Source organism: Panthera uncia, chromosome B1 (assembly GCF_023721935.1).
Source record: "Panthera uncia isolate 11264 chromosome B1, Puncia_PCG_1.0, whole genome shotgun sequence".
NCBI lineage: Eukaryota > Metazoa > Chordata > Mammalia > Carnivora > Felidae > Panthera > Panthera uncia.
In genome coordinates, this window is record NC_064811.1 from 166286922 (window position 1) to 166310145 (window position 23224).

Here is a 23224-nt window from a genome sequence, read left to right on the forward strand (position 1 = left end):
TTGCTCAATCCCTGGCAGGCGGCTTCTTCTTGAACATCTCCAAAGACAATATACTCACTCCCCTCCTCAAGAGACCACCTTAAAAGGCCCCATGGCTCTAAACACACCTGATGTAGCCCAAAGTCGGGCCTCCTCTTCTGGCATCTCCCCTGACTTCCAGCTTCATTTCAGTCTCCTACTTGAAATCTCCGGTGTTGTTCTAAAGAGCATCTCAGAATTAACTGCTTGCTTCAGATCTTCAGAACTTCAAATTCCCCCCTCCTACACCCCAACCTGCCCATCCTCCAGTGTTTCCCATCTCAGTAAATGGCACTGCCATCTGCTCAGGCCCCAAGTCTAGGTGCCATCCTTGGACCATCCTTTGCTCACCATGTCTAATCCACTGGCAAGTTCAATAGGCCCTCAACCTCAAATAGACCCCAGAGCTGTCCTCTCCATGCCCACTGCTGTCACGTGGTACAAATCACCCTCATCCCTCCTAAAGGAGTGACACAACCTTTTGTGGCCACCCCGCTGCCACCCTACACAGCAGTTAGAGTGACTTTTTTTTAATTTGAGAGAGAGAGAGAGAGAGAGCGCGCGCGCGCGCACATGAGAGCTGTGGAGAGGGGCAAAGAGAAAGGGAATCTTAATCTCCACTGAGTGTGAAGCCTGATGCAGGGCTCGATCCCATGAGCCTGGGATCATGATGACCCGAGCCAAAATTAAGAGTCAGACACTCAGTCGACTGAGCCACCCAGGCACCCCAGAGTGATCTTTCAAAGACACAAAGCAGGAGTGCCTGGCTGGCTCAGTCAGTAAAGCATGCGACTCTTGATCTCTGGGTTGTGGGTTCGAGTCCCATGATGGGTGTAGAGATTACTTAAACAGCAACAAAAATACACAAAACAGCTATCAACCTCTTTTTAAAGGCCTCCAATAACCATGTGTCAAACTCCCTCTACAGGCCTGGACACAAAGCCCTGCAACAGTGGTTTTCATTCCCAGATGCACACAGGTTTTCCTTCCTTCCTTCCTTCCTTCCTTCCTTCCTTCCTTCCTTCCTTCCTTCCTCCCTTCCTCCCTTCCTCCCTTCCTCCCTTCCTTCCTTGTTTGTTTTAAATTGTGCTGAGGGGCACCTGGGTGGCTCAGTCGGCTGGGTGTCTAACTCTTGATTTTGGCTCAGGTCATGATCTCGCGGTTCGTGAGTTTGAGCCTTACATTGGGGGCTCTGCACTGACAGCGAGGAGTCTGCTTGGGATTCCCTCTCTCTCTCTCTCTCTCTCTCTCTCTCTCTCTCTCTCTGCCTCTCACCTGCTTGCATTCTCTCTCTCTCTCTCTCTTTCTCAAAAAAAATAAACTTAAATAAATTTCTAAAAATTGTGCTGAGAACACTCAACATGAGATTTACCCTCTTAGCAAATTTTTAAGTGTACAGTACAGTATTAATCTTTAGAACTTAATCATTTTGTGTAACTGCAACTTTGTACTCCTTGTCTAGTGACTCCCATTTCCCCCTCCTCCACCCAGATGCACATTTGTATCATCTGGGAAAGCTTAACAGAAATTAAGGGCTGTTAAGCCTCTGTTTCCAGGGGTTCTGATTTAGCTGGTCTGGAGAATGGCTCCCAGGTGATTCTAACCAGGGAGAGGTCAAGGTTAAGACCCTCTGTCCTTCAGAGCCTCCCTCACTGCTCACCTCCTGTGCACTTGATCACTCTGCTCCAGCTGCACTGGTCCTTTCTGTTCCCGGAAACCACTCCCCGCCCCCCCAGCCGGTTTCTGTCTCAGGACCTTTGCTCCTGCTATTTCCTCTGCCTACATACTGTTTCCTCACCGTTCACCTGCCAAATTTCTACTCTGCTCAAGGGTCACCTCCTCTGAGGGGCTCACCTCCTCTTCCCCCAGGTTCTTGGGACTTAACTCCACCCTGACACTCCCCCTCTGTACTGTACGTAGTCATTGATTTACTTCTCTATTCCTCTCACCAGACAGGTTGCTCTTCCCTGGAAGGGATTTGACTTTATAAACTTTTGAAACTTTTATAAACAGAGTTTTGAAACTCTGCAGTGCCTGAATAAAAACTATCACCCAAGCTGTGCTGAACACATGTTGAATGAATGAATGAGTGAATGAATGAATGGGTGAACAGAGGTGGTCTGACCGATGCAGAAAAAGGGAAATTATAATCTTCAATGATCTAAAAGCCTTTACTTCCATTGATGTGATCTAAGACGACATTAACTTTCTTAACTCCTGCATTATGGTTTAACATTCTATTATTAGCTTAAAATTAGTTTAAAAATTAACTAAAACTCCTTGGAGCCTTTTTCCTCATGAACTCCTGCCATGCAAGATCTTCCACATTTTGTACTTGTGCAATTGATTTAGAACCTAAATATAGAACTTTAGATTAACCCCTATTACATTTAAATTTTTCATTGCAGGCCCATCCTTGCAATTTGCTAAAATTAACTGTCTTGTGTCAGCCACCATGCCAGCAATTCCTTGAAACTTTGTGTGATCTACAAATTTGGTGAGCATGCTATCTATCTATAAAGATATCAAACAAGATGGGGCCATGAAAGAGTCCTGTGTTGTGTCACCAGGGACCACCTGTAAGGTTGACATTAGTCAACACTCTTCAGGAATTGTTAACAAGCCACAAACCCACCTACCACAATAGTCACCAAAGCCATATTTCTCCCCCTTGCCTACAAGGTTACCAGGATGAACTTGGTCTAACACCTTGGTTAGTCAAGCTGTGCTGTGGACCTCCTCCTGGTCCACTGGATCAGTGCTTTTATCAGCAAGGACATCTGAGTGGTGAGGTGCAACTTGTTTTTAGTGACCCTATGCTGACTCCCAGTGTTCACTGTTTTCTATGTTGTCTTGGACCATCTGTTTATCAAATGGTTATGGAATTTTGATGTGGATTGATACCACACTCACCAGCCTAAATTCTGGAGTTTACATTTTCCTCTCCTATTTCTGGAAATGCTTTTGTGACCATAAATCTAAGTTCTTTCTGGGCTTTGAAGGTCTTAACTCATGAGAAATTAACTTGTGCAAAGCAAGTAAGTGTTTACAGGTTGCAGACAGGGTTTCTACAGAGAGGGGAGCAAGAACAGTCCACAGAGGCCTGAGCCACCCAGAAGGTGTGAGATACCACAAGCCACTCAGCAGGAGCATCATGGGGGCTGGCGGGGCAGGCAGGCCACATCCTCAGAATGGGGACCAGTGGGGCAGGCGGGGCCACATCCTTAGAGGCCTTAAATAACACTCAGGCCAGATAGGACTCTGTCCTCAGATACTGAGGCGTCACCAAAGGGCTTCAACCGGGGAAGTAACATCATCATATTTTGATTTTAGAAAAATAGATACGTTTGGTGGAGGTGGGGGGTACAGGAGGGGGACCAATTAGTAGACTTCTGTAATAATCATCTAGAGAGAAGTGATAAGGGCTTTAATTGACTCAAGTGTCTTGGCTTTTATGTTTATGATTCTTCTTTTTTCCTATCCCATTCAAATGTCTGAGCTTTTAGTTATTCTGTTCCCTTCCTGGAATACAGTCTCTGGTATCCTCTGACTTTTCAGGCCTGCTCACAATTGAAGGCCCAGCTCAACCTGTATCTCCACTGTGAAGTCATCATAGAGTGATGTCACCTTATCTATCCATCCATCCTCCTACCCACCCACCCATCCTTCCATCCTTCCTTCATTCTCATATTCATTCCTTCATGCCTTCATGCCTTCATCAATTGATTCAATCAACACTTACTATGGGCCTTCTATGTTCCGGGGATCATGCTAAGTGCTGGAGACATAAGATACAATTCTGCTCTCCAGGAACTCATGGTCTAATCAGGAAAAGAGACTCACAAATAATAACAACCCAAAGAAGGACAAAGCTGGAGGTTATCATGAGCTGAATCTTGAAGGAGGAGTAGATGCCTCACTGCAAAGGGGAAAGAAAAGTGCTCTGAACTTTTATAGCTCTCTGAGTCTCAAGAGCCCAGGTAGAGTCGACACTATACCCTATGAGTTCTATTCTCCATTTCCTGTATGTTAGCCTTGTCCTTCCAACTGAAGAGCAGGAAAGAAATAACATTTTAAATTCTTCTAACATTTATTTATTAAAAATCTATCTGTCTCTCTTGTCTATCATCTATTATTGTTATTTAAAAGACACAGTGCTGAGCACAGCATGTTAAATAGTTGGACTCAACACTTCACTGTTAAGTCCTATGCCTGTGTTGCCTTTTTCCCTTAAGGTCTTTCAAATGGTAACCACATGGACAGGCCATTCTCCCGGCCAGGCCTTGCCCTATATCTGGGAGGTGACATATGCTCCTTACTTTCTAAGCTTCCTGTGGAGGATTTAGGGTGATAGCAGACAGAAGCAGTAGAGAACCGGCACGTAAGTAGCACCTACCACGAGGCAGGTGCTGTGTTGCTGTGCTCTACACATTTTCTCCCAAGTCTTTGCGGTGTTCCTGCAAGGTTGATTCTACTGTCCTCTTTTACAGATGAGGGAACAGATTCAGGGAGGTAATTAATTTGCTTCCCAATAAGTCAGAGAATTTACCTCTTGGGTGTATGCTGCACTCCAAGGCCCAGAATCAGGGCTGTGCTATGGCTGAGGCAGGTGTGGCCAAGGACAGAGGCTAAGGACTGAGGACCAGGCACCTCAAACCACACCACTCACACCAGCACTCTTAGCAGCCACAACTGGCCCTGACATCAGCTGTCACGTGGACCAGGCCTGAGAGTGGGTGTAGAACCCACCTAAACTCTGGAGAGGCCATACAGCGTCATGATCGTATGTCTAGGCTCTAAATTCAAATCCCAATCAGCCACTGCTTGCTGTGCAATCTTGGACAAGTTGCACAACCCCTCTTCTCTTGTCTTTATTATCTTCCTCTTAGGGCTTTTGTTAAGATATTTAAATGAGACGTTCATGTAAATAAAGCACAGTGCCCAAAACCAAATGCTAAGTGTGCCGATGTTTTTTCTTATTTTCTTTCTTCCTCTTCTCTTTTCCCTTTCTACTCTTCCTTCTTTAGTTATTATTGCTGTTGTTAATATGCTATATGAATAGAAGCTATAAGAAGAGTGTCACTAGCCAGGAGAGGAAATACGCAGGTGGAAACATCTTATGGGTCATCTGCTCCAACCTTCTACGTAGCAGGGGAATTCCCTGGGTTACCCATGAATAAGTACTTTCAGCGATAAGAAGCTCCCTCCTCTGTGGAGTATATGCTCAGTTCTTAGGCAGTTCAAGTTCTTAGAAAGTTCTTTCTTATATGGAGCCAAAATTTACTTCCATGTAAATTTCACCCATCGGTTCTAATTCTGCCCTGTGGAACACAGCAGGATCTCCCCTGTTTTCCAACTAGATTCCTTCAAATTTTTAATGAAATCTTCAAGGAATTTGTAGAGGCAGTTCTTGTGTCTTCCCCTTCTGTTCCAGCAGGCTACCCATCCCTGCTCTTTCAGGTCCTGCTCATCTGACACAGCTTTTACAGAGCCTAGCCCTTCTGGTTGCTTTCCTCATGCTGCTCACTCTTTCTTAACATAGTGTGGCCAGATCAGAAGACATTCTCCCAGGTGTGATATAAACAGTGCACACTAATAGAACTTTCCTGAAATTAAGCAAGGATCACTCTTTTGAATGTGCTGTCACCATCCCCCTTTGTCTCTTCCTAAGCACGTGTGCTCAGTCAGGGGTGGGGGACCGAGGCCAGTGGACCGTGACAAGCCCAGGTTCCTGGTGTCAGGGCAGGGTTGTTTGTTTCAGTTTTATCTATTTTACAGAGTGGCCATGAAGGGGAGCCAGGGTGCCGCCCTCTGTGCCCGTCAGAGCTGAGCTCAGAATCGGTAAGCAAGTCAGTGCTATTCCCTCTGGGGGTGTCGATGGGTATGTGTGAGCGAGGTGTATGTGCGTGAGTGTAAGTATGTGTGTGACAGGGTTGGGCGGGTGGGGAGAGAGACTGAGAGAGGTGGGGAGGGAGAGGGAGAGGGAGAGAGAGAGAGAGAGAGAGAGAGAGAGAGAGACAGAGAGAGAGAGAATTTTCTGCCTGATCCAGGAATTCTCCTGGATGGCAGAATTGGTTTCCATAACGACTTTCTGATATAAACATATTTGATAAAAATAAGTTAACAGTGGAGCTATGGTGGAGCACAGATTCTCAGAGTGCTGAGAGAGAGAGAGAGAGAGAGGGACATAGAGAGAGAGAGAGCGCGCACGAGCTCTTCGAAGAACAGCACTTTCCTTTTTTTTTTCACCCTCCCGGTCAGCCTCTCTATACATAGTTTCCATAAACCAACTAAAAAGCTTTGTTGACCATATTCCTGTATAAACTGGCCCCTTTCCTGCCTGTACACATTTTATTCATATTTTCTCTCTCTCTCTCTCTCTCTCTCTTTCTCCTTAGTTACCTGAAGCACTACAGTATGTATGGGATAATATGATAAATTCATTTCCAATTCACTGCATTATCCCTTGAATATTTTAATGACTCATTGAATGGAGTAAAAAAAAGCTATTTCAAATGAACAATTATGCTGCATTAGTCTGAGGGCTGATTATATTTAAACACTGCTCACATGGATAACAGGACACAGCGACCTCAGCATACGAGAGCTAATTTGGCTCTTATCTCCAAATAATTTTACACCGCAAATTACCATGAAAACCTAAAGGGCTTTAAAAACATTCATCAAAAGAGAATATTCCACTTTGTAGCAACATTTTATTTAAATTACTTTGAATGGGAACGAAGGCATCTTTGGGGTGGGACAATGACAGCAAGATGGGGACTGTGAGTGATAAGGAAAAGCCGAAGGGTGCTGGCTTGTGTGAAAAATAAAAATGGAAGGTGTCGAGGAAAAAGTGCAGTCTTGATGGGGGCAGGAAGCACACTGTAGGCCTGACTGTCACTTGTAGCCCAGTCCCCTGCCCTGGCTGTGGTCTGGTGGGGGTGGGGTACACAGGGCAGTTCCCAGAGACTGAATAATGGGACTGACCCCCACTACTCCAACTACTGCTACCTTCATCTAAGCAAATCCTGGTCAGGTCAAGTCCTCCAAGCTGGCCTGAACCCACCTGCAGTCTTCAAAGGCAAAAAGATGAGCTGTTTTTACCATAAGGTCTGTGTCATTGTCTAGAATTCTTACTTTGCAAGGATGAGTCCAAGAGCCTAAGGGAAATTGCTCAATTATAAGTGGCTGCTATGGTCAGATCTCCAAGTTGGGGGTCATAGGGGAGAGAATCACATTTATCAAGGTCCTACTATTCTGTTCAGTTTCAGGAGTTTTGATCTTCTTCAACACTGGGAGAGAGATATTATTATCATTCCCATTTTAATGATGAAGAAACTGAGGCTCAGGAATTTCCATCTGGACGTGGAAGAGTCTGGAGGCTCCACTGGTTCATCTGACCCAGAAGTACAGGCTCTTTCCCTGCCCCTTCAGGGTGGCCATGTTCTTTATAACCAGGGCCCCCTGTATTGTCCCCATCACCAAATGTTCTTTATGGCCCATAGATCTTTAGAGAGCATAAGCCATGCCTTGTAGGTGTTTATTACTTAAATTAATGGACCCTCACAATACAGGGCAAAGCACGCATGGACAAGCGCACAAATATCATTGCAAAACTGAAAATATAGGTCTAAAGAAAGTAACTAATTAATTCCATTTCCTTGGTTTGATCTCTTCATCAGAACTTGTGGTTCTGATAAAGATTGTTTATTCTTCTTCCGTGTATTATCATTAGCTTGCTTCAGAGTATATCTATTTGGAATTGGAATCTATATAGTATCAGAATATTATATATATATATATATATATAATATTCTGATACTACACACATACACTCACACACACACGCACACACACACAGAGTATATTCAAATTTCTACAGGATCTGCTGCTCAGTTGGTTAGGAGCAGGATAAATTTGCCATTTTCTGTAGTGCCTCTCTCTAGGGAGGCTTCCCCTCTTTGCATATGTAATTTCCTCTTCCTATCTCAACCCTGAAGCCTAATGATTTATGTCAGTTATACAAACAAGAAGCTGCAGTCTCAGAGAGGTCAAGTAAGTTGCCTGAGATCACTCAGTAGTGGGGTCAACGATTCAAGCAGAGGTGTCCTGGCCTGTGCTAACCGCATAACTGGAAGGCAAGAGGCTAAGATATTTGCCCGCTTTACTTGGTTTCCCATGTATCTTATTCACCTAACACACTTAGAGGTCCTTTAGGAAACAAGCTCTCATTATGGAAAAATTCAACCTTACAGAAAAGTAGACAGAATAATGGACCCTTAGAAGTCCTTTTAATTCTATCCAGAATTGGTTGTGCTTACAGCTGCCAAAGGTTGAGGGCACTGAATGAAAGGGAAACATGAACTTGCCGTTTCGCTTTCTTTCTTGAAACAAAAAAGAGATTCAGGGCGAATTTTAGAATCATTGACGGTTTCTAGGAAGATTTTCTTTTTTGGAAGAAAAAAGGCACTCTTGTCTCCTTAATTGTTCTTAGTGTTCTTTGTCACCAATCATGATATTCTTTGTGGAAGGTATTAATATACCATCTTCCTGTGTTCAATATTCCCATTAACAATAAAAAGTCTAATGAAAATATCTGCATGAAAAGCCCTGAGCACTAATTTCAGAGACAAACAGAAGATGAACCAATAAGCTTTTCTTCTGAAATGAATGATGCAAATTAATTGATATCTTAATTAGGCTTTAGCATGAAGACTATTAGTTCGATTGAATCAGAACTCAAGAACATCTTAAAGGAAAAGCTGAGGACATGGCAGGGAGAGAAACGTTGTGTGTCAATGCTCTGTTGGAAATCTTTTGTTCAATGAGAGATTTTTCAAAGAGGGGGCGGAGAAGGACGGCATGCTGCTTGCAGCAGTCCCTGCCTGTCCTGGTCGGGCCAGGTTCGAGGTCTGACGTTCAGTCCTGTCTCCAAGCTGATAGGAACCCGCGGCTGTGGCCAGTTCCTCCCTGAGAGAGCCCCTGTGCCTCAGCCTCCTTCCTCTGCTTCACTAGAGTAGAAACCCATAGAAGGCGGAGACTTCCCCTGCTGTGTTTGCATCTCTAACCCCAGTGCCAGTGTTGGTGCCTGACTTAGGAGCAGTAAGGGTAACATCACAGCCACCAACGATACATACAGCTCGCTATGTGTTCTGGGTACTGTTCTAAGCTCTTTACTTAAAACAACTCATCTGAACTCCATAACAACAGGGTGAGGAGGCAGGGGCTATTGGTATCCCCACTTTTAAAGTGAGCATATTGAAAGACAGGTTGAGTACCCTGCCCCCCAAGATCACATAGCTATACCGTCAGATTGGAGCCCAGTGGTCTGGCTCCAGAGTCCTTGCCTTTATGCTTGCAAACAATGGCCAACCCATATTTGTTGAATTAAGTGAACAAAGGGTAACATGAATGCCTGCTTCCTCCTGGTGGACTTCTCTCTGGTTTTTGTACAAGTTGTCCAGGGGTCTAGAGCTTTATCCCACCCTATAGTAGACACTTGCCAGCCTCTCTTTAGGGCAGGGAGCTACAGATGTTTCCTGTATTCCTGAGAAATTATTTCTGTTTCCACCTGGATAGATGGCCCCCAAATTGTCCTTACTGAGGGGCTCCCATGGCCATGGCCCACCCACCACGCAGTTAGGTTTGTATTCCTAATATCAAGGCCAGCCTGGGTTCCACCTCTGTGGTCACTGTGAATCACAGGACCATCATCACTTTATGTCTGTAGTGACTTTATGGTGTGCCTTATTGTTGAGGCCACTTACTGCTGAGGGTAATGATAACATATAGGACTCACTTTTTAGTTTTTTATTTTAGAGAGCATGAGCAGGGGAGAGGGGGCAGAGAGAAAGAGAATAGAGAGAAAGAGAGAGGCAGAGAGAGAGAGAGAGAGAGAGAGAGAGAATCCCAAGCAAGCTCCAAGCTCAGTGCAGAGCCTGACATGGGGCTTGATCCCACGAACTGTGAGATCATGACCTGAACTGAAATTAAGAGTTGAGTGCTCAACCGACCGAGCCACCCAGGCACCCCACTGGGTTTACGTTTAGCCCAACATATTAAGGATGAGAATTCCTGAAGGGTTTGAATGTTAGCCAGGTGTATTTGATTTCCCAAGATAGCAGTCTTTGGGGAGGTTCCCTGGAAGCATCTGTCCATAAGAGGGAACCAGAAGGAGAGCCCTGGAATGGTAGGAGAACCACAGAGATTACGTTTGCCATCTTACAGAGAGGGCAAGGTGGCATGCCTCTTGCCACCATGGAGCTGATGGGAGAGATGTAGTGTGAACCAGACCATGTGGTATGGCCAGAAGGGTGTGCAGTTTGGAGTTGGGGGCCTTGGAATGAAGACCCACCTAGCTGAGAGACTGCATCATCCAACCTCTCCAGGCTTTGCTTTCCCACCTATAAAATGGGGATAATGCCTAGTTCACATGCCCTGATCATGGGGATCAAAAGGAAGGGTTGAAAATGATTGTCACTTGAAAATTGCTCCCAGATGGGTGATAACAATGACCAAAGCATTCAGGCTGAACTCTGTGGTCTTCCTTCGATTGGCTAAATTCCTTCTGGAGACCTGTTAAACTTGTATGCCTCGTTCTCTCCAGACTGATGGAAGTGGTGCCTGGGAATCTGCATTTTAAAACATTCACCAGTGGATTTGAACATGCTGTAATGTCTGAGACCTACTCAGCCTCAGCTAACGCCAACACAAAGGAAGTGCTTCTGGGTTTGATTAGAGCCATCCCTTTTTTTGGCCAAGAGCCACAGCCTGAGACCTAAGTGAGCCTGGTTTTCATACTGGCCATGCAGCTAAAGGAATCTGGGGGCTGGTGGGCAGGCTGAGTGGATACAGCTGACAAGAGCTGCTGCTTCCTGCTGGACACTTGGATCAGGGAAAGTGGGTGAAAATGTGCCTGAAACCCAAGCCTCCTCCGGTCTGAGCGGGAAGGCTGGGGGCCACACCCGGGCAGGTGGCCCTGATAAGCTCTGCGGCTTAGCGGTCTTGCCGGACAGCTGCCACCTGCCACCTGCCACCTGCTCTGCTTCTCAGCTGGGCTGCTGAGAACCCATGTCTGCCCTGCAAAGCTTCTGTGAGAGAACTGTCCTGAGTGCATACTGGGGTGAGGGCAGTGGGTGGGGCGGGGGGCTTCAGGCTTGGAAGAGAGGCAGTCTTATGGCCCCAAGGTGCCCTCAATGCTGAAATTATCCCATCCACCACGGTTTCTGAAATCTGCCTCAGAACTGCCCAGTAGAACCCTCTTATGGACAGCCCGGTGTGTGAAGAGCTGCACTACACTTGTCATGTCTGGAGCAGTACTCCTTTCTTGAGAGTTTCTCCCCCTTATGACTGCCTGGGAATCCCAAGTATAGAAACTGGCAATGCTCTAGATTGGGGCCGGATCCAGTAGTTTTCCCTTTTGTGCCTTCAGCTTCTCTCCCAGCCTTGATGGCATGAAAATCCCCCAGCTCTGCCCCTTTGCACGTTTATGGTGTTTCCAAGGCTCTTTACCAGGCTGACGGGTGGTTGGCCAGGGGAAGTGTGTTGAAGCAATGTTCCTGCTTTCCCTCAGGAGCCTGGCTCAGGCACTGTCCAAAAAGCCTGCTGGAGGCCTCCCTGGAGGGGGCTCCTTCAAGCCTGTGTGTAGCCAGGACTGCCTCTGAGGATGGGCTGTCTACCTAAGCACCCCGTGAAGGGCCCGTGGTCATTGGGCAGGGGTTGGTTGACAGGATAGCTTCTCCCACCAGCCCCCGACTCTAGGGGCTGTGAGAGCCCTTGCCTTGCTCAGGAGAATCAATGGATAGTTCACACTGATACCCCTTCCTCTGACCCACAGTGGGGGAAGGAAAAACACAAACTCCTTGCATTTGTGGTGCTCTCTGTTTTCCAAAGTGCTCTCAGTATGCTCTCTCATTGGATTCTTGCGACAACCGTATAGAGGAGGTAACATGGTTCCCATCTTACAGACAAAGATGAAATACCCGGAGGGACTCCGAGTGACTTAATAGAGATGATGAATTTGGGAACCTGTCAAACCTAGATCCAGACTTAAGTCTTTTAGTTCTGGGTTCCCACTATCTTTTTTTGGTTAAGTTTATTTTTATTTATTTTGAGAGAGAGACAGAGAGAGGAAGAGAAGGAGGGGCAGAGAGGGAGAGAGAGGGGGAGAGAGAGAGAGAGAGAGAGAGAGAGAGAGAGAGAGAGAGAGACACTTGCAAGCAGACTCCGTGCAGTCAGCACAGAGCCCAACACAGGGCTCGAACTCACAAACTGCGAGATCATGACCTGAGCTGAAACCAAGAGTTGGATGCTTAACAGACTGAGCCACCCAGGTGCCCCTGGGTTCCCACTATCTTACGGCTTGATGACTATGCAAAGGCCGTCTGTGAACTCTCTAGGCACAGATGCATGAACGGCTGAAGCTAGCATGGATTTTCCCAAAGTGTGCGGCCAGGCGCTCATGAACAAAAGATTCACTAGGCAAATGAGGCTGGAAAATAAATGCAGATTATATAGTGTACATTAGAATATTAAAAGCACTAAAAAACCCGTCAGTGAGGAATGTGATTAATACAATGTAGCCTGGGGTCTCCAAAACTTGTTTGGGAATACAGCCTCCCCCCTGCCCTACATAATGCCCGTTACCAACCCTCCAGATCTGTGTTCCTCAGACCTACTCCAGAAAGGATGAGCCAGACTCCTTCACAATTATGTGATGGCCAAGGGACACAGATGAGGGGAGGCCACTTGTTTCTGTACAAAGAAAAGGAGACTGCCCCTCAGCCCATCAGGAGGACCCCCTGCAGGACTTTCCCTGCCGGCTCTGCCACCTGGACCACACAGTCACCCCTGTGCCTCCGAATCCAGGCCCCTCGTGGTGGTGTGCTGGAGCCACTGTTAAATTTTCAGAAAATCTGAGTTAACTGTTAAATCATCAGTAACTTGAAATTGGCCATGGTGGAAGTATTTACACCATAGAAATCAGCAAACACTACAAGTTAGGGCTCTCCCCACCTGGTTTACCTGTGCACCACTGATCCTGGACCTTTTTCAAAAGTGTTATAAAACCTGGAAGGGGCTGTGACAGCTGAGTGTAGGGGGCAACCTGAGTCCCCAGCCCTCCTGAATGAGAGCTGAAAACTGCCCAGAACGGTAATCTTCCAGCTATAAGCCCAAGTGAATCAGAAAGCGCCTTCTGGCCTGCTTACCTTGATATCTGTTACCAGCCAATGTCTCCAAAATTGAGCTTTGGGGGAAGACCTGCTAGGGGCATCTGGATCCACCATCACCAGGATGTAGGTTGCACCCTGGAACAGATTCATCACAAAGAAATGTAGCACCATGACTAGAATTCTGATAGGAAAGCTGCAAGGTGCACACTCTCCTTTTATCTCTATTCCAGCCAAGAGGGGCTGACCAACCCCTACCCAGTCCATCCTCATTCTTGTGCCATTCCTCTTATGTCATGTGTTTACTCTCAGACAAATGAAGTCTATTAAGTAGATAGTTGAAAAGCTTGGCTTTCCCTTTATGAAGAAGAATAAATCAAACAAGCATAGTTACTAAGCATCCAGAAGTCCCTAGCATCATGCTAAGTGCTGTGATGGAAGCAGAAATTTAAAAAAAAATTAATGTTTATTTATTTTTAGAGAGACAGAGACAGAGCACGAGTGGGGGAGGGGTTCACAGCATAGCTGGAGGAACTTATCTATTAATTCAGCAAACACAGGAGAACTTAGTCTGTGTCAGGAATTGTATCAATTGCAAGGAATACTAGGATTCACTCATCCCTTCAAAAAGCATTTTCTGAACACCTACTATGTGCCAGAAATTGTTCTACAGGCTAGGCATCCAACAGAGAACAAGACAGTGTGAGCCATGCTTTCAGGAAGCTTTTATTCTCAGTAAGAGACACAGATTTTTTTTTTTAACTCAAAAAACAAACAAACCAAAACCACAAGGAAATGCCCAATTGTGATCAGTACTATGATTAAAACAAAATAGAGTGGGATGAGAGGGAGCAAGCGTTCCAAGAAGGGCAAATAGCTGCTACAAAGGCCTTCAGATGGGAAAAAGCAAGCATTCGAGGAACAGAAAGGATACCATGTGGGAGGCACCTTGGTGGCTCAGTGGGTTGAGCTTCTGACTTTGGCTCAGGTCATGATCTCACGGTCTGTGAGTTTGAGCCCCACATTGGCTTCTGCGCTGACAGCTCAGAGCCTGGAGCCTGCTTCAGAATTTGTGTCCCCCCCTCTCTCTGCCCCTCCCTGAATCGTGCTCTGTCTCTGTCTCTCAAAAATAAATAAACATTAAAAAAAATATCATGTGGTTAGGAGCAAGCAATGGAGAGAATGGACATGGCAGGTTTGGAGAGGTGGTTGAGAGCCCACAGAAGGCTTGGTAGACCTTGGTAGGGTGAGGAGGAGGGTTTTGTTCTAAGTGCAATGCAGAACCAATGGAGGGTTTTAACCAGGAGAGTGATACGCTCTGATTTATGGGGTTTTTTAAATTTTTTAATGTTTATTTATTTTTGAGAGAGAGAGAGATAGAGCATGAGCCAGGGAGGGGCAGAGAGAGAGAGAGAGAGAGAGAGAGAGAGAGAGAGAGACACAGAATCCAAAGCATGCTCCAAGCTCTGAGCTGTCCGCACAGAGCCAGATGTGGGGCTCAAACTCACAAGCTCTCCAAGATCATGACCTGAGCTGAAGTCAGACACTTGACTGAGCCACCCAGGTGCCCCTGATTTATGTTTTTCAAAGATTTTTTGGTGGCTGGATGAAGAATGAATGGCGAGCGGGAGGTAACAGATGAAGCCAAGAGGCCAGTCAGGAGGCTGTTGTCTTAGTGAAGGATGGTGGTATATTGGACTAGAATGGTAGCAATAGAGCTAGAAACAAGTAGATGGATTGGGGAAGTATTTTTAGGGAGAATCGATAAAATCTGTGGATGGATGGGACAGTGGGGCAGTAGAGGGTGGGGAAAGAGAATCTGAGGGTGTTTCATGAGTTTATGGCTTGAGCAACTGGGTGAATGGTGCCATTTAGTGACATAAAAGACTTGGCAATGAGATTGTTTGAAGGAGGGTATTGAGATTTCTGTTTTAGACATATTAAGTTGGAATTACTTCTGAAAAAGATAATCAAGTATATAAGTCAGAGTCTGGAGTCTAGAGGAGAGATGAGGAGTAGACATATAAGAAGTTTTGGAGTCACTGACATATAGACAGTCCTAAACCCATAAAATAATGAGATTCTTCATGGGTAGGTTAGACATGGGGCAGAAAAGAAGTCTCTGGACCAGATTCTAGAACAGCTAATGTTTAGAAAAGAAGAAAATCTGACAAAGGAGACTGAATCCGGGGTGGGGGGGCACACCTGAAGAGTAGGGATCATGAAAGCCAAGCCAGAAAGTGTTTCCCAAAGGAGGAGGTGGTGAACTGTGTTCAATGATGCTGAAAGGTATGGCAAGATGAAGACACGGATGTGACAATGTGATTGGACAACTTGGGAACAGTGTTAACTTGGCAAGACCAGTTTCAGTGAGGTAGAAAGGACTGAGGTTTGATTGGAATAGGTGGAGATGAGACGGGATGATAATTTTAGTGTGAAGGTCAGCTGAGACATGGAGTGGCTATTACTAGATGGGAAGGAAGAGCCAAGAGATTTTTTTTAATTGTTTTTATTTTTTTTAGGAGACAGATGATAGTCAAGCATGTCAGCAGGCCAGTGGAAATGATCCAGAAGAAAGGGAGATCTAGATGACAGAGGAAAAAGGGGATCACTGCACAAGCCAAGCCTCTGGAAAGGTGGGTGGAGACAGGATCGAGAGCAAAAGTGGAGGGACCGGCCTCTGGTAGACACAGAGGATACAGGTTCAGATGCAAGGGAACTGGAAAATGTGATGGTGAGGAATGGGGAAATTGTCTTCTGATTACTTCTATTTTCTCAGTGAATTAGAGGCAAGGTCATCAGGGGAATAGGGATTATAGGAGGTTTGGGTACAAAGAAGAAGGTGTGAAATAGTCATTTTGGAAAGTGAGAAACTGATTATATCATAGGTTTGTCGTAAGGTTACTAGGTAATATTGCATTCCACATCTGTGTGCTTTGAACTGGTAAAGTGCAGTTGAGAAATAAGTGGTAGGTGGGTTTCACTTGATAGGGACTCGGACTGCTCAGTAGTCTGGATGAGAAGGGAGTGGGAGAGTAAGATGTGAGTAAAGTACAAAGAGAAGAGCTGGGACTCCTCTTGATCTGAACAGACAGACACAGACATAGTTGTAGAACAACATGCGAATGCTTGAGTAGAGAAACATTTACCAATTACTAAGGGAGTACAGAGGAGGGAGCCTAAACCTCTCTACCTCAGGAGTCTAGGCAGCCTTCACAGAGTTGTCTTTTTAAAGAAATTTTTATTTATTTATTTATTTATTTATTTATTTATTTATTTAGAGAGACAGGGAGAGAGGCAGAGAGGCAGAGAGAGAATCCCCAGCAGGCTCTGCACGACAAGCATGGAGGCTAATGTGGGGCTTGAACTCACAAACTGTGAGATCATGACCTGAGCCAAAATCAAGAGTCGGATGCTTAACTGACTGAGCCACCCAGGCACACCAAGTTGTCTTTTGAACTTGATCTTGAAGAATAAGCAGGTAAAGGGTCAGGAAAACAACTCTGTAGACAAAGGGAAGGGTCTGTGCAAAGGCATGAGGATGTTTGCGGAATGGCAAGAATTTTGGTGTGCTGGGACATAAGACATCTGGAAAGGAATGGCAGGTGACAAAGCTGAAAGGTTACTGGGACAAGATAATAAACAGTCTTACATGTCCTAAGTTGTTTAGAATTTGTTTTGCAATAGGACCCACCGAAACTGAATAGATGACTGACATGATTAAATGTGTGCTTTGGGAAGGCGCATGGTAACACTGAGTAAAAAACTAAAAGAGAGAGAGAAAAAAGACAACTGGGATACCCTGAAGAGAGACTGCAAGAGCTTAAAAATGTGAGTGGTAGTGATAAAGACAGAAAGAGGCATTTGTGTTGTCCCATCAACAGTGTGAAGTGACTGGATAGGGCAGATAGAGGAGAGGGAGATGTTCAGGATGACCCTGACATTCTATCGTGGGCAACTAGCTGACCATGGTGCCGTGAATATTAGGAGTAACAAATTTGGGAGACAGTGAGTTTGGTGTTAAAACATGCAGGCAGAGACATCTCTGACATGGAGCTCTGAGGTAGGAGCTCTCTCACGACTAAGCATGTGAGTAGTGGGCATGAGGACAGATGAGCCTGTCAGGGAGAACAGGTACAGTGAGAATAGAAGAATGGGTAGGGTGGAACTGGGGACCCCGAGGGGTGGGGCTGTTGAAGAAGGAGTGGGGTGGGATCAATAAAACACAGCCATCCAGGGAGAGGACCACAAGCAGTGCGTGCTGCAACAACTGGGGGATCCGGCAACTTGCCAAAGAGTAGGTTAGAGATAAAAACACAGTTGAGTGTTAAAATCCTAAAGAATCACTGAACCACATATTAGGTGCTATAGAAAATTAAATGAGAGAATTTGAAGACAGAGTCCAAGGAAATTCTAAGAACTCAGAAGAAAGGATAATCAGATGAAAATATTAGGGGCAAAGTAGGATCATATCCCAAAGAGCCTGTGTGTGTGTGTGTGTGTGTGTGTGTGTGTGTGTGTGTGTGATTCCAATGGAATTCCAGAAGGAAAAACTGTACAACTGATACTCCCAAGAATAGGGAGCCAAAGCAATAAGAAAATAAAAAGAAAAAAAGTGTAAATACTCTAAAAGAAATAACATCTATCCTCTGTCTTTTTTAAAATTATTATTGGGGCGCCTGGGTGGCGCAGTTGGTTAAGCGTCCGACTTCAGCCAGGTCACGATCTCGCGGTCTGTGAGTTCGAGCCCCGCGTCAGGCTCTGGGCTGATGGCTCAGAGCCTGGTGCCTGTTTCCGATTCTGTGTCTCCCTCTCTCTCTGACCCTCCCCCGTTCATGCTCTGTCTCTGTCTCAAAAATAAATAAATGTTAAAAAAAAAATTAAAAAAAATTATTATTAAAAATTCTTTTAATGTTTTTATTTATTTTTGAGACAGAGAGAGACAGAGCATGAGCAGGGGAGGGGCAAAGAGAGAGGGAGACACAGAATCTGAAACAGGCTCCAGGCTCTGAGCTGTCAGCACAAAGCCCGACGCGGGGCTCAAACTCATGGACTGTGCGATCATGACCTGAGCTGAAGTCGGACGCTTAACCGACGGAGCCATCCCAGGTGCCCCTGCTCTTTGTCTTTTAATTACTATTATTATTATTATATTATTATTTTGCAAGTGACATGACTGCTTACATGAGAAATCCAAAAGAATCAGTTGGAAACAACTAGACTGATATTCAGTAATGAGTTTTTATGACATGCACACAAAATCAGTACTTATTAATAACAGTCAGAAAATATACTTTTAAAATGCCATTTTACAATTGTAATAAAAACTATAAAATATCTAGCAATAAACCTGATGAAAAATCCACGACTTAGACAAAGAAACCAAAACACTACTGATAAGCATAAAAAGAAAACTTGAATAGCTATGGGGACATGCTATGGTTTTAAAGTAAAATAATCATTTGCAGGGGGCGCATGGGTGGCTCAATTGGTTGGGCACCTGACTCTTGATTCTCTGATTCTTGATTTCAGCTCAGACCATGATCTCATGGTCGTGCGATCTAGCCCCACATTGGGCTCTGTGCTGGGCGTGGAGCCCGCCTGGGATTCTCTCTCTCCCTCTCCTTCTGTCCCTCCCCCTCCTGCATGTGTGCTGCAAACTCCCTCCCCAACCATCTCAAAAAAAAAAAAAAAAAAAAAAAGAAAGAAAAGGAATAATCATTTGCCAATGTGTTAATATCCTTCAATTAATTACCTAATTTAATACAATTCTAATCAAAATCCTAAAGAGATGTTTTGGGAACTTCATGGAATAATTCTAAAGTTCAGAAAAAGAAAAAAATTAGCCAAAGCAATATTGAAAAACAGGGAAGTGGTATTGATTTTGTAGATATTAAAATATATTATAAAGCTACAATAATTCAAACAATGTGGTGTTGATTAGGAACAAACAAGCAGTGGAAGCAAAGTAGAAAATCTAGACAGAAATCCATGTCTTTAATATATGTGTATTTAATAGGTGATCAAGCTTTAACGAAAGATATGATGTTTAATATATGATAAAATTATCAAACAAGTGGAGAAAGCATAGATTATTTTATAAGTGCTGCTGGGACAACTGGGTCACCATGTGGAATAAACTTCAGTCTCTATTTCTCTCATATGCCAAAAAATTTTCAGATTTAAATGTGAAACTGAAAAAAAATCTTTAAAAACTGATTTAATGAAATTTACTAAATTCATATAATGGAATACTCTGTTGGAATTAGATCCTTATATTTTAATATGGAAAAATATCTAAAATATACTAGTAAGTGAAATAAGCTGCAGAATAGTGTGAATGATATCATCTAAAATGTGCAGGAAAACTTTATATATCTAACTATATATATATTTATAGATATATTTGCATATGCATAGAAAATGTCTGGAAAAGTACACACCAAACTGTTAACAGTAAATGGCATGAAGGAAAAGATTGATATATTTAACTAGATATAATTTTGAAACTTTTATATGACAAAAAAAGGAAGCAAAATAAAATTCAAAGACAATGCTAGGAGAAAATATTTACAAGATCTATGATAAAGGATTAATATCCTTAATATGTAAAGTACTTTTTAAATCAATAAGAAGGAGAATAAGAACCCAATAGAGGCATACATAAGCAACAGGAGTAGGCAATTCATAAAATAAGAAACACAAATGATCAATAAACATGAATATTCAATTTCATTAGTAATCAAAGATATGCAAATTATTTTAAAATCCTATTTTGCCTACAAAATGGACATATATACTTTTTATATTTATTCCCAGAGTATGTGGAAACAATGGGTATGTTACAAAATCTTATGTAAAATATGATTTCATTGTCTTTGTTAACCAAAAACTGTATCATACCCCTCCATGGAAAACTATATATACCCCTCCATGGAAAGAGGACCAGAAAAATCAGAACCAAAACGTTGGCTATCTCTAAGTGATGGGATAATTATGAACTATATTCTTCTTTGTATTTTTCTGCATTTTCCAATTTGTGCAATAAAATGCATTGTTTTTACACATAGAAAAAATGATTTTTTAATATGGAAAAATATCTAAAATATACTAGAAGGTGAAATAAGCTGCAGAATAGTGTGAATGATATCCTCTAAAATGATTTTCTCATCATTAAACCCTATTTTTCTTCTGGTCAAACAATGCCCAGAGGAATTCTTTTCTATGGCAGGCTACTTTTCTTTCCCTCCCCCCTCGGCTCCTCACTGCCCCTCTGGACCCCCACCTGAAGCTCTCCCACACTGGTGTCTGCTTCTTTTTTTTTTTTTTTTAATTTTTTTTAACGTTTTATTTATTTTTGAGACAGAGAGAGACAGAGCATGAACGGGGGAGGGGCAGAGAGAGAGGGAGACACAGAATCGGAAGCAGGCTCCAGGCTCTGAGCCATCAGCCCAGAGCCCGACGCGGGGCTCGAACTCACGGACCGCGAGATCGTGACCTGAGCTGAAGTCGGACGCTTAACCGACTGAGCCACCCAGGCGCCCCCGTTGGTGTCTGCTTCTTTAAGTGGTGAACCAGGAGACTGGTCTTTGTGGGTGAGTCCCTGCTGCACAGTTCTGTCTGAGGTGGTTACATCCTGAGGTTTTACCCTAGATCCCCTCCCTGTTAAGCGACCCCATAGCAGACCTCTTCTAAAACTTAGCAGGGAAGAGAGGGCTTCTGTGGTGATGGTCTTATACCTTCTCTCTCCGTGCAATCAGGGAGCTGGTTTTCAGCCCTTTCAAAGACCCCAATTGTGCCTGAGCGGTGGCGCGTGCTTGTAGTCCTGGCTACTTAGGAGGCTGAGGCAGGAGGATCGCTTGAGCCCAGGAGTGCTGGGCTGTAGTGCGCTATGCCGACCGGGTGTCCGCACTAAGTTTGGCATCAATATGATGACCTCCCGGGAGCAGGGACCACCAGGTTGCCTAAGGAGGGGTGAACCGGCCCAGGTCAGAAATGTAGCAGGTCAAAACTCCCGTGCTGATCAAAGACCCCAATTGCCAACAGAAGCTCCCTAGCAAATATTTAAGAGGTGGGGTGATGTTCAGCAGATAAACTGGGAAACAGGCTATTCAAGAGCGTGGTTCATAGCTAGTCTCCTTGGAAGTCTGACTTGGCCCTCGCTTGTTCTCTGCCGGTCCTTGGAGCCGACAGGCTGGTGTAAGGTGGGGTGACAGAGATGAACCAGTCTCTTGGCACATGACCTTAACGTCTGGCCATGGTGGTCCATCTTCTAGGTGCGGCCTAAAGAGAAGAATGTGCAGTCAATACTTTCAACAATGGATTTGTCTCCAGAGATTGTTGTACTTGCCACATGTCTTCTTGCCTATGATGAAACTGTTCTGTACTTCTTTGGGGGTGTCACGCAGACCTGCTTGCTGCACTGCGGGCTTGGGATCTTAGCTAAGTCTTTCTCCTCTCTGGCTTATTCCTAGAAAAGGAGGGGACTAATAGATGGTCTACTCACCTTCAGATTCTAACATCCATTCAGTGGATTCCGAGGTGTCTAGATATCATGTGAAACTAATCCTGTTTAAATGAGCCAACAGTCCCGCTTTGGTATTTATCCAAAAGAATTGAAATCAGGGCCTCAAAGAGATGTCTGCACTCCCATGTTGGTCCTAGCATTATTCACAATAGCCAGGATGTAAATAAAACCCTACATGTCCATCGGTGGATGAATGGCTAGAGACATTATAGTCTATACATATAATGGAGTATTACTCAGCCTTAGAAAAGGAGTTCCCGTCATTTATAACAAAAGGAATGAACCATGAGGACATTATGCTAAGTGAAATAAGCCAGTCACAGAAGGACAAATACTGTGTGATTCAATTTATATGAGGTATCTAAAATAGTCAAACTCATATAAGTAGAGTAGAACGGTGGTTGCCAGGGTCAGGGGAGGGGGAAATGGGGAGTAGCTGTTCAGCGGGTACAGAGTTTGAGTTCGCAAGATGAATAAGTTCTAGAGATCTGCTCTGAGCAACACTGTGCCTGTAGTTAACAATGCTGTATTGTACACTTCAAAATCTGGTAAAGGGTAGATCTCATGTTCTTCCCACAACAGAATAAAATTAAAAAATAAAACAGAAAGCAGTTCTACTTGAAGAAAGCAAGATGGAATCAATATCCTTGTCAAACATTCTGCAAATCTCAGACTTTGATAGTATGCTCTGCTGGCGAGGCTGTGGGGAAGCCTCCTGCATTGCTATGGGGAAGCAAGGTGGGGGCAATCTACCTTTAGGCTCAGCAATCCCATGTCTATGATTTTTGTCCCTCTAAAGATATCTGCACATTTATGAAATAACTTGTATATAAAGTATTCATTTCAGCTCCAGACAGAGCTGAATAGTAATAGCAAAAGTAGGAAATAACTCAAGTGTCCATCAGTTGGGGATTGGTTAATAAACACTGGCACATACTCACAATGGAATGCTTTATGGCTGTTAAAAACAATGAAGCTCTCTAAGATCTGATATGAAAAGCCCTCCAAGATAAATTAAGTGAAAAAAGCAGGATTGCAGAGCAGTGTATCTAGGAGCTCGCTTTTACAGAAGAAAGAGAAAATAAGATATTTCTTTACAGTGGCTTGTATTTGCATAAACAAGCTCTGGAAGGATATTTTATTTTATTATTTATTTATTTTCAATTTTAGAGAGAGAGAGCACGAGCAGGGAGAGGGGCAGAAAAGAGAGGAAGAAAGAGAATCCCAAACAGGCTGAGTGCAGAGCCTGATGTGGGGCTCGAGCCCATGACCCCAGGATCATGACCTGCGCTGAAATCAAGAGTTGGATGCTCAACCAACTGAGCCACCCAGGCTCAGGATACTTAAAAGCAAAAAAAAAAAACCAAAAAAAAAAAACAAAACAAAACAAAACAAAAAACCCAAAAAACTAACAGAGGACGCAAGTGGTGATGGTAATGGGGCAGATGAGATATAGAGACGGGATGGAGGTCTCTTATACATGCCAGTTCTACTATTTCAGGTTTTG

At 44.2% G+C, this 23224-nt stretch overlaps 1 protein-coding gene across 5 annotated transcripts in view; it reads right to left on the reverse strand.

Moving 5' to 3' along the window:
• PEBP4 (phosphatidylethanolamine binding protein 4) overlaps positions 1 to 23224 on the reverse strand; it is a 215770-nt gene that overhangs the window by 83699 nt on the left and 108847 nt on the right. For all 5 annotated transcript variants that reach the window (XM_049631565.1, XM_049631564.1, XM_049631567.1 and 2 more), the window contains one exon: positions 13230 to 13328. In XM_049631565.1, coding sequence (XP_049487522.1) covers positions 13230 to 13328 — 99 coding nt within the window. The remainder of the gene's footprint in view (positions 1 to 13229; positions 13329 to 23224) is intronic.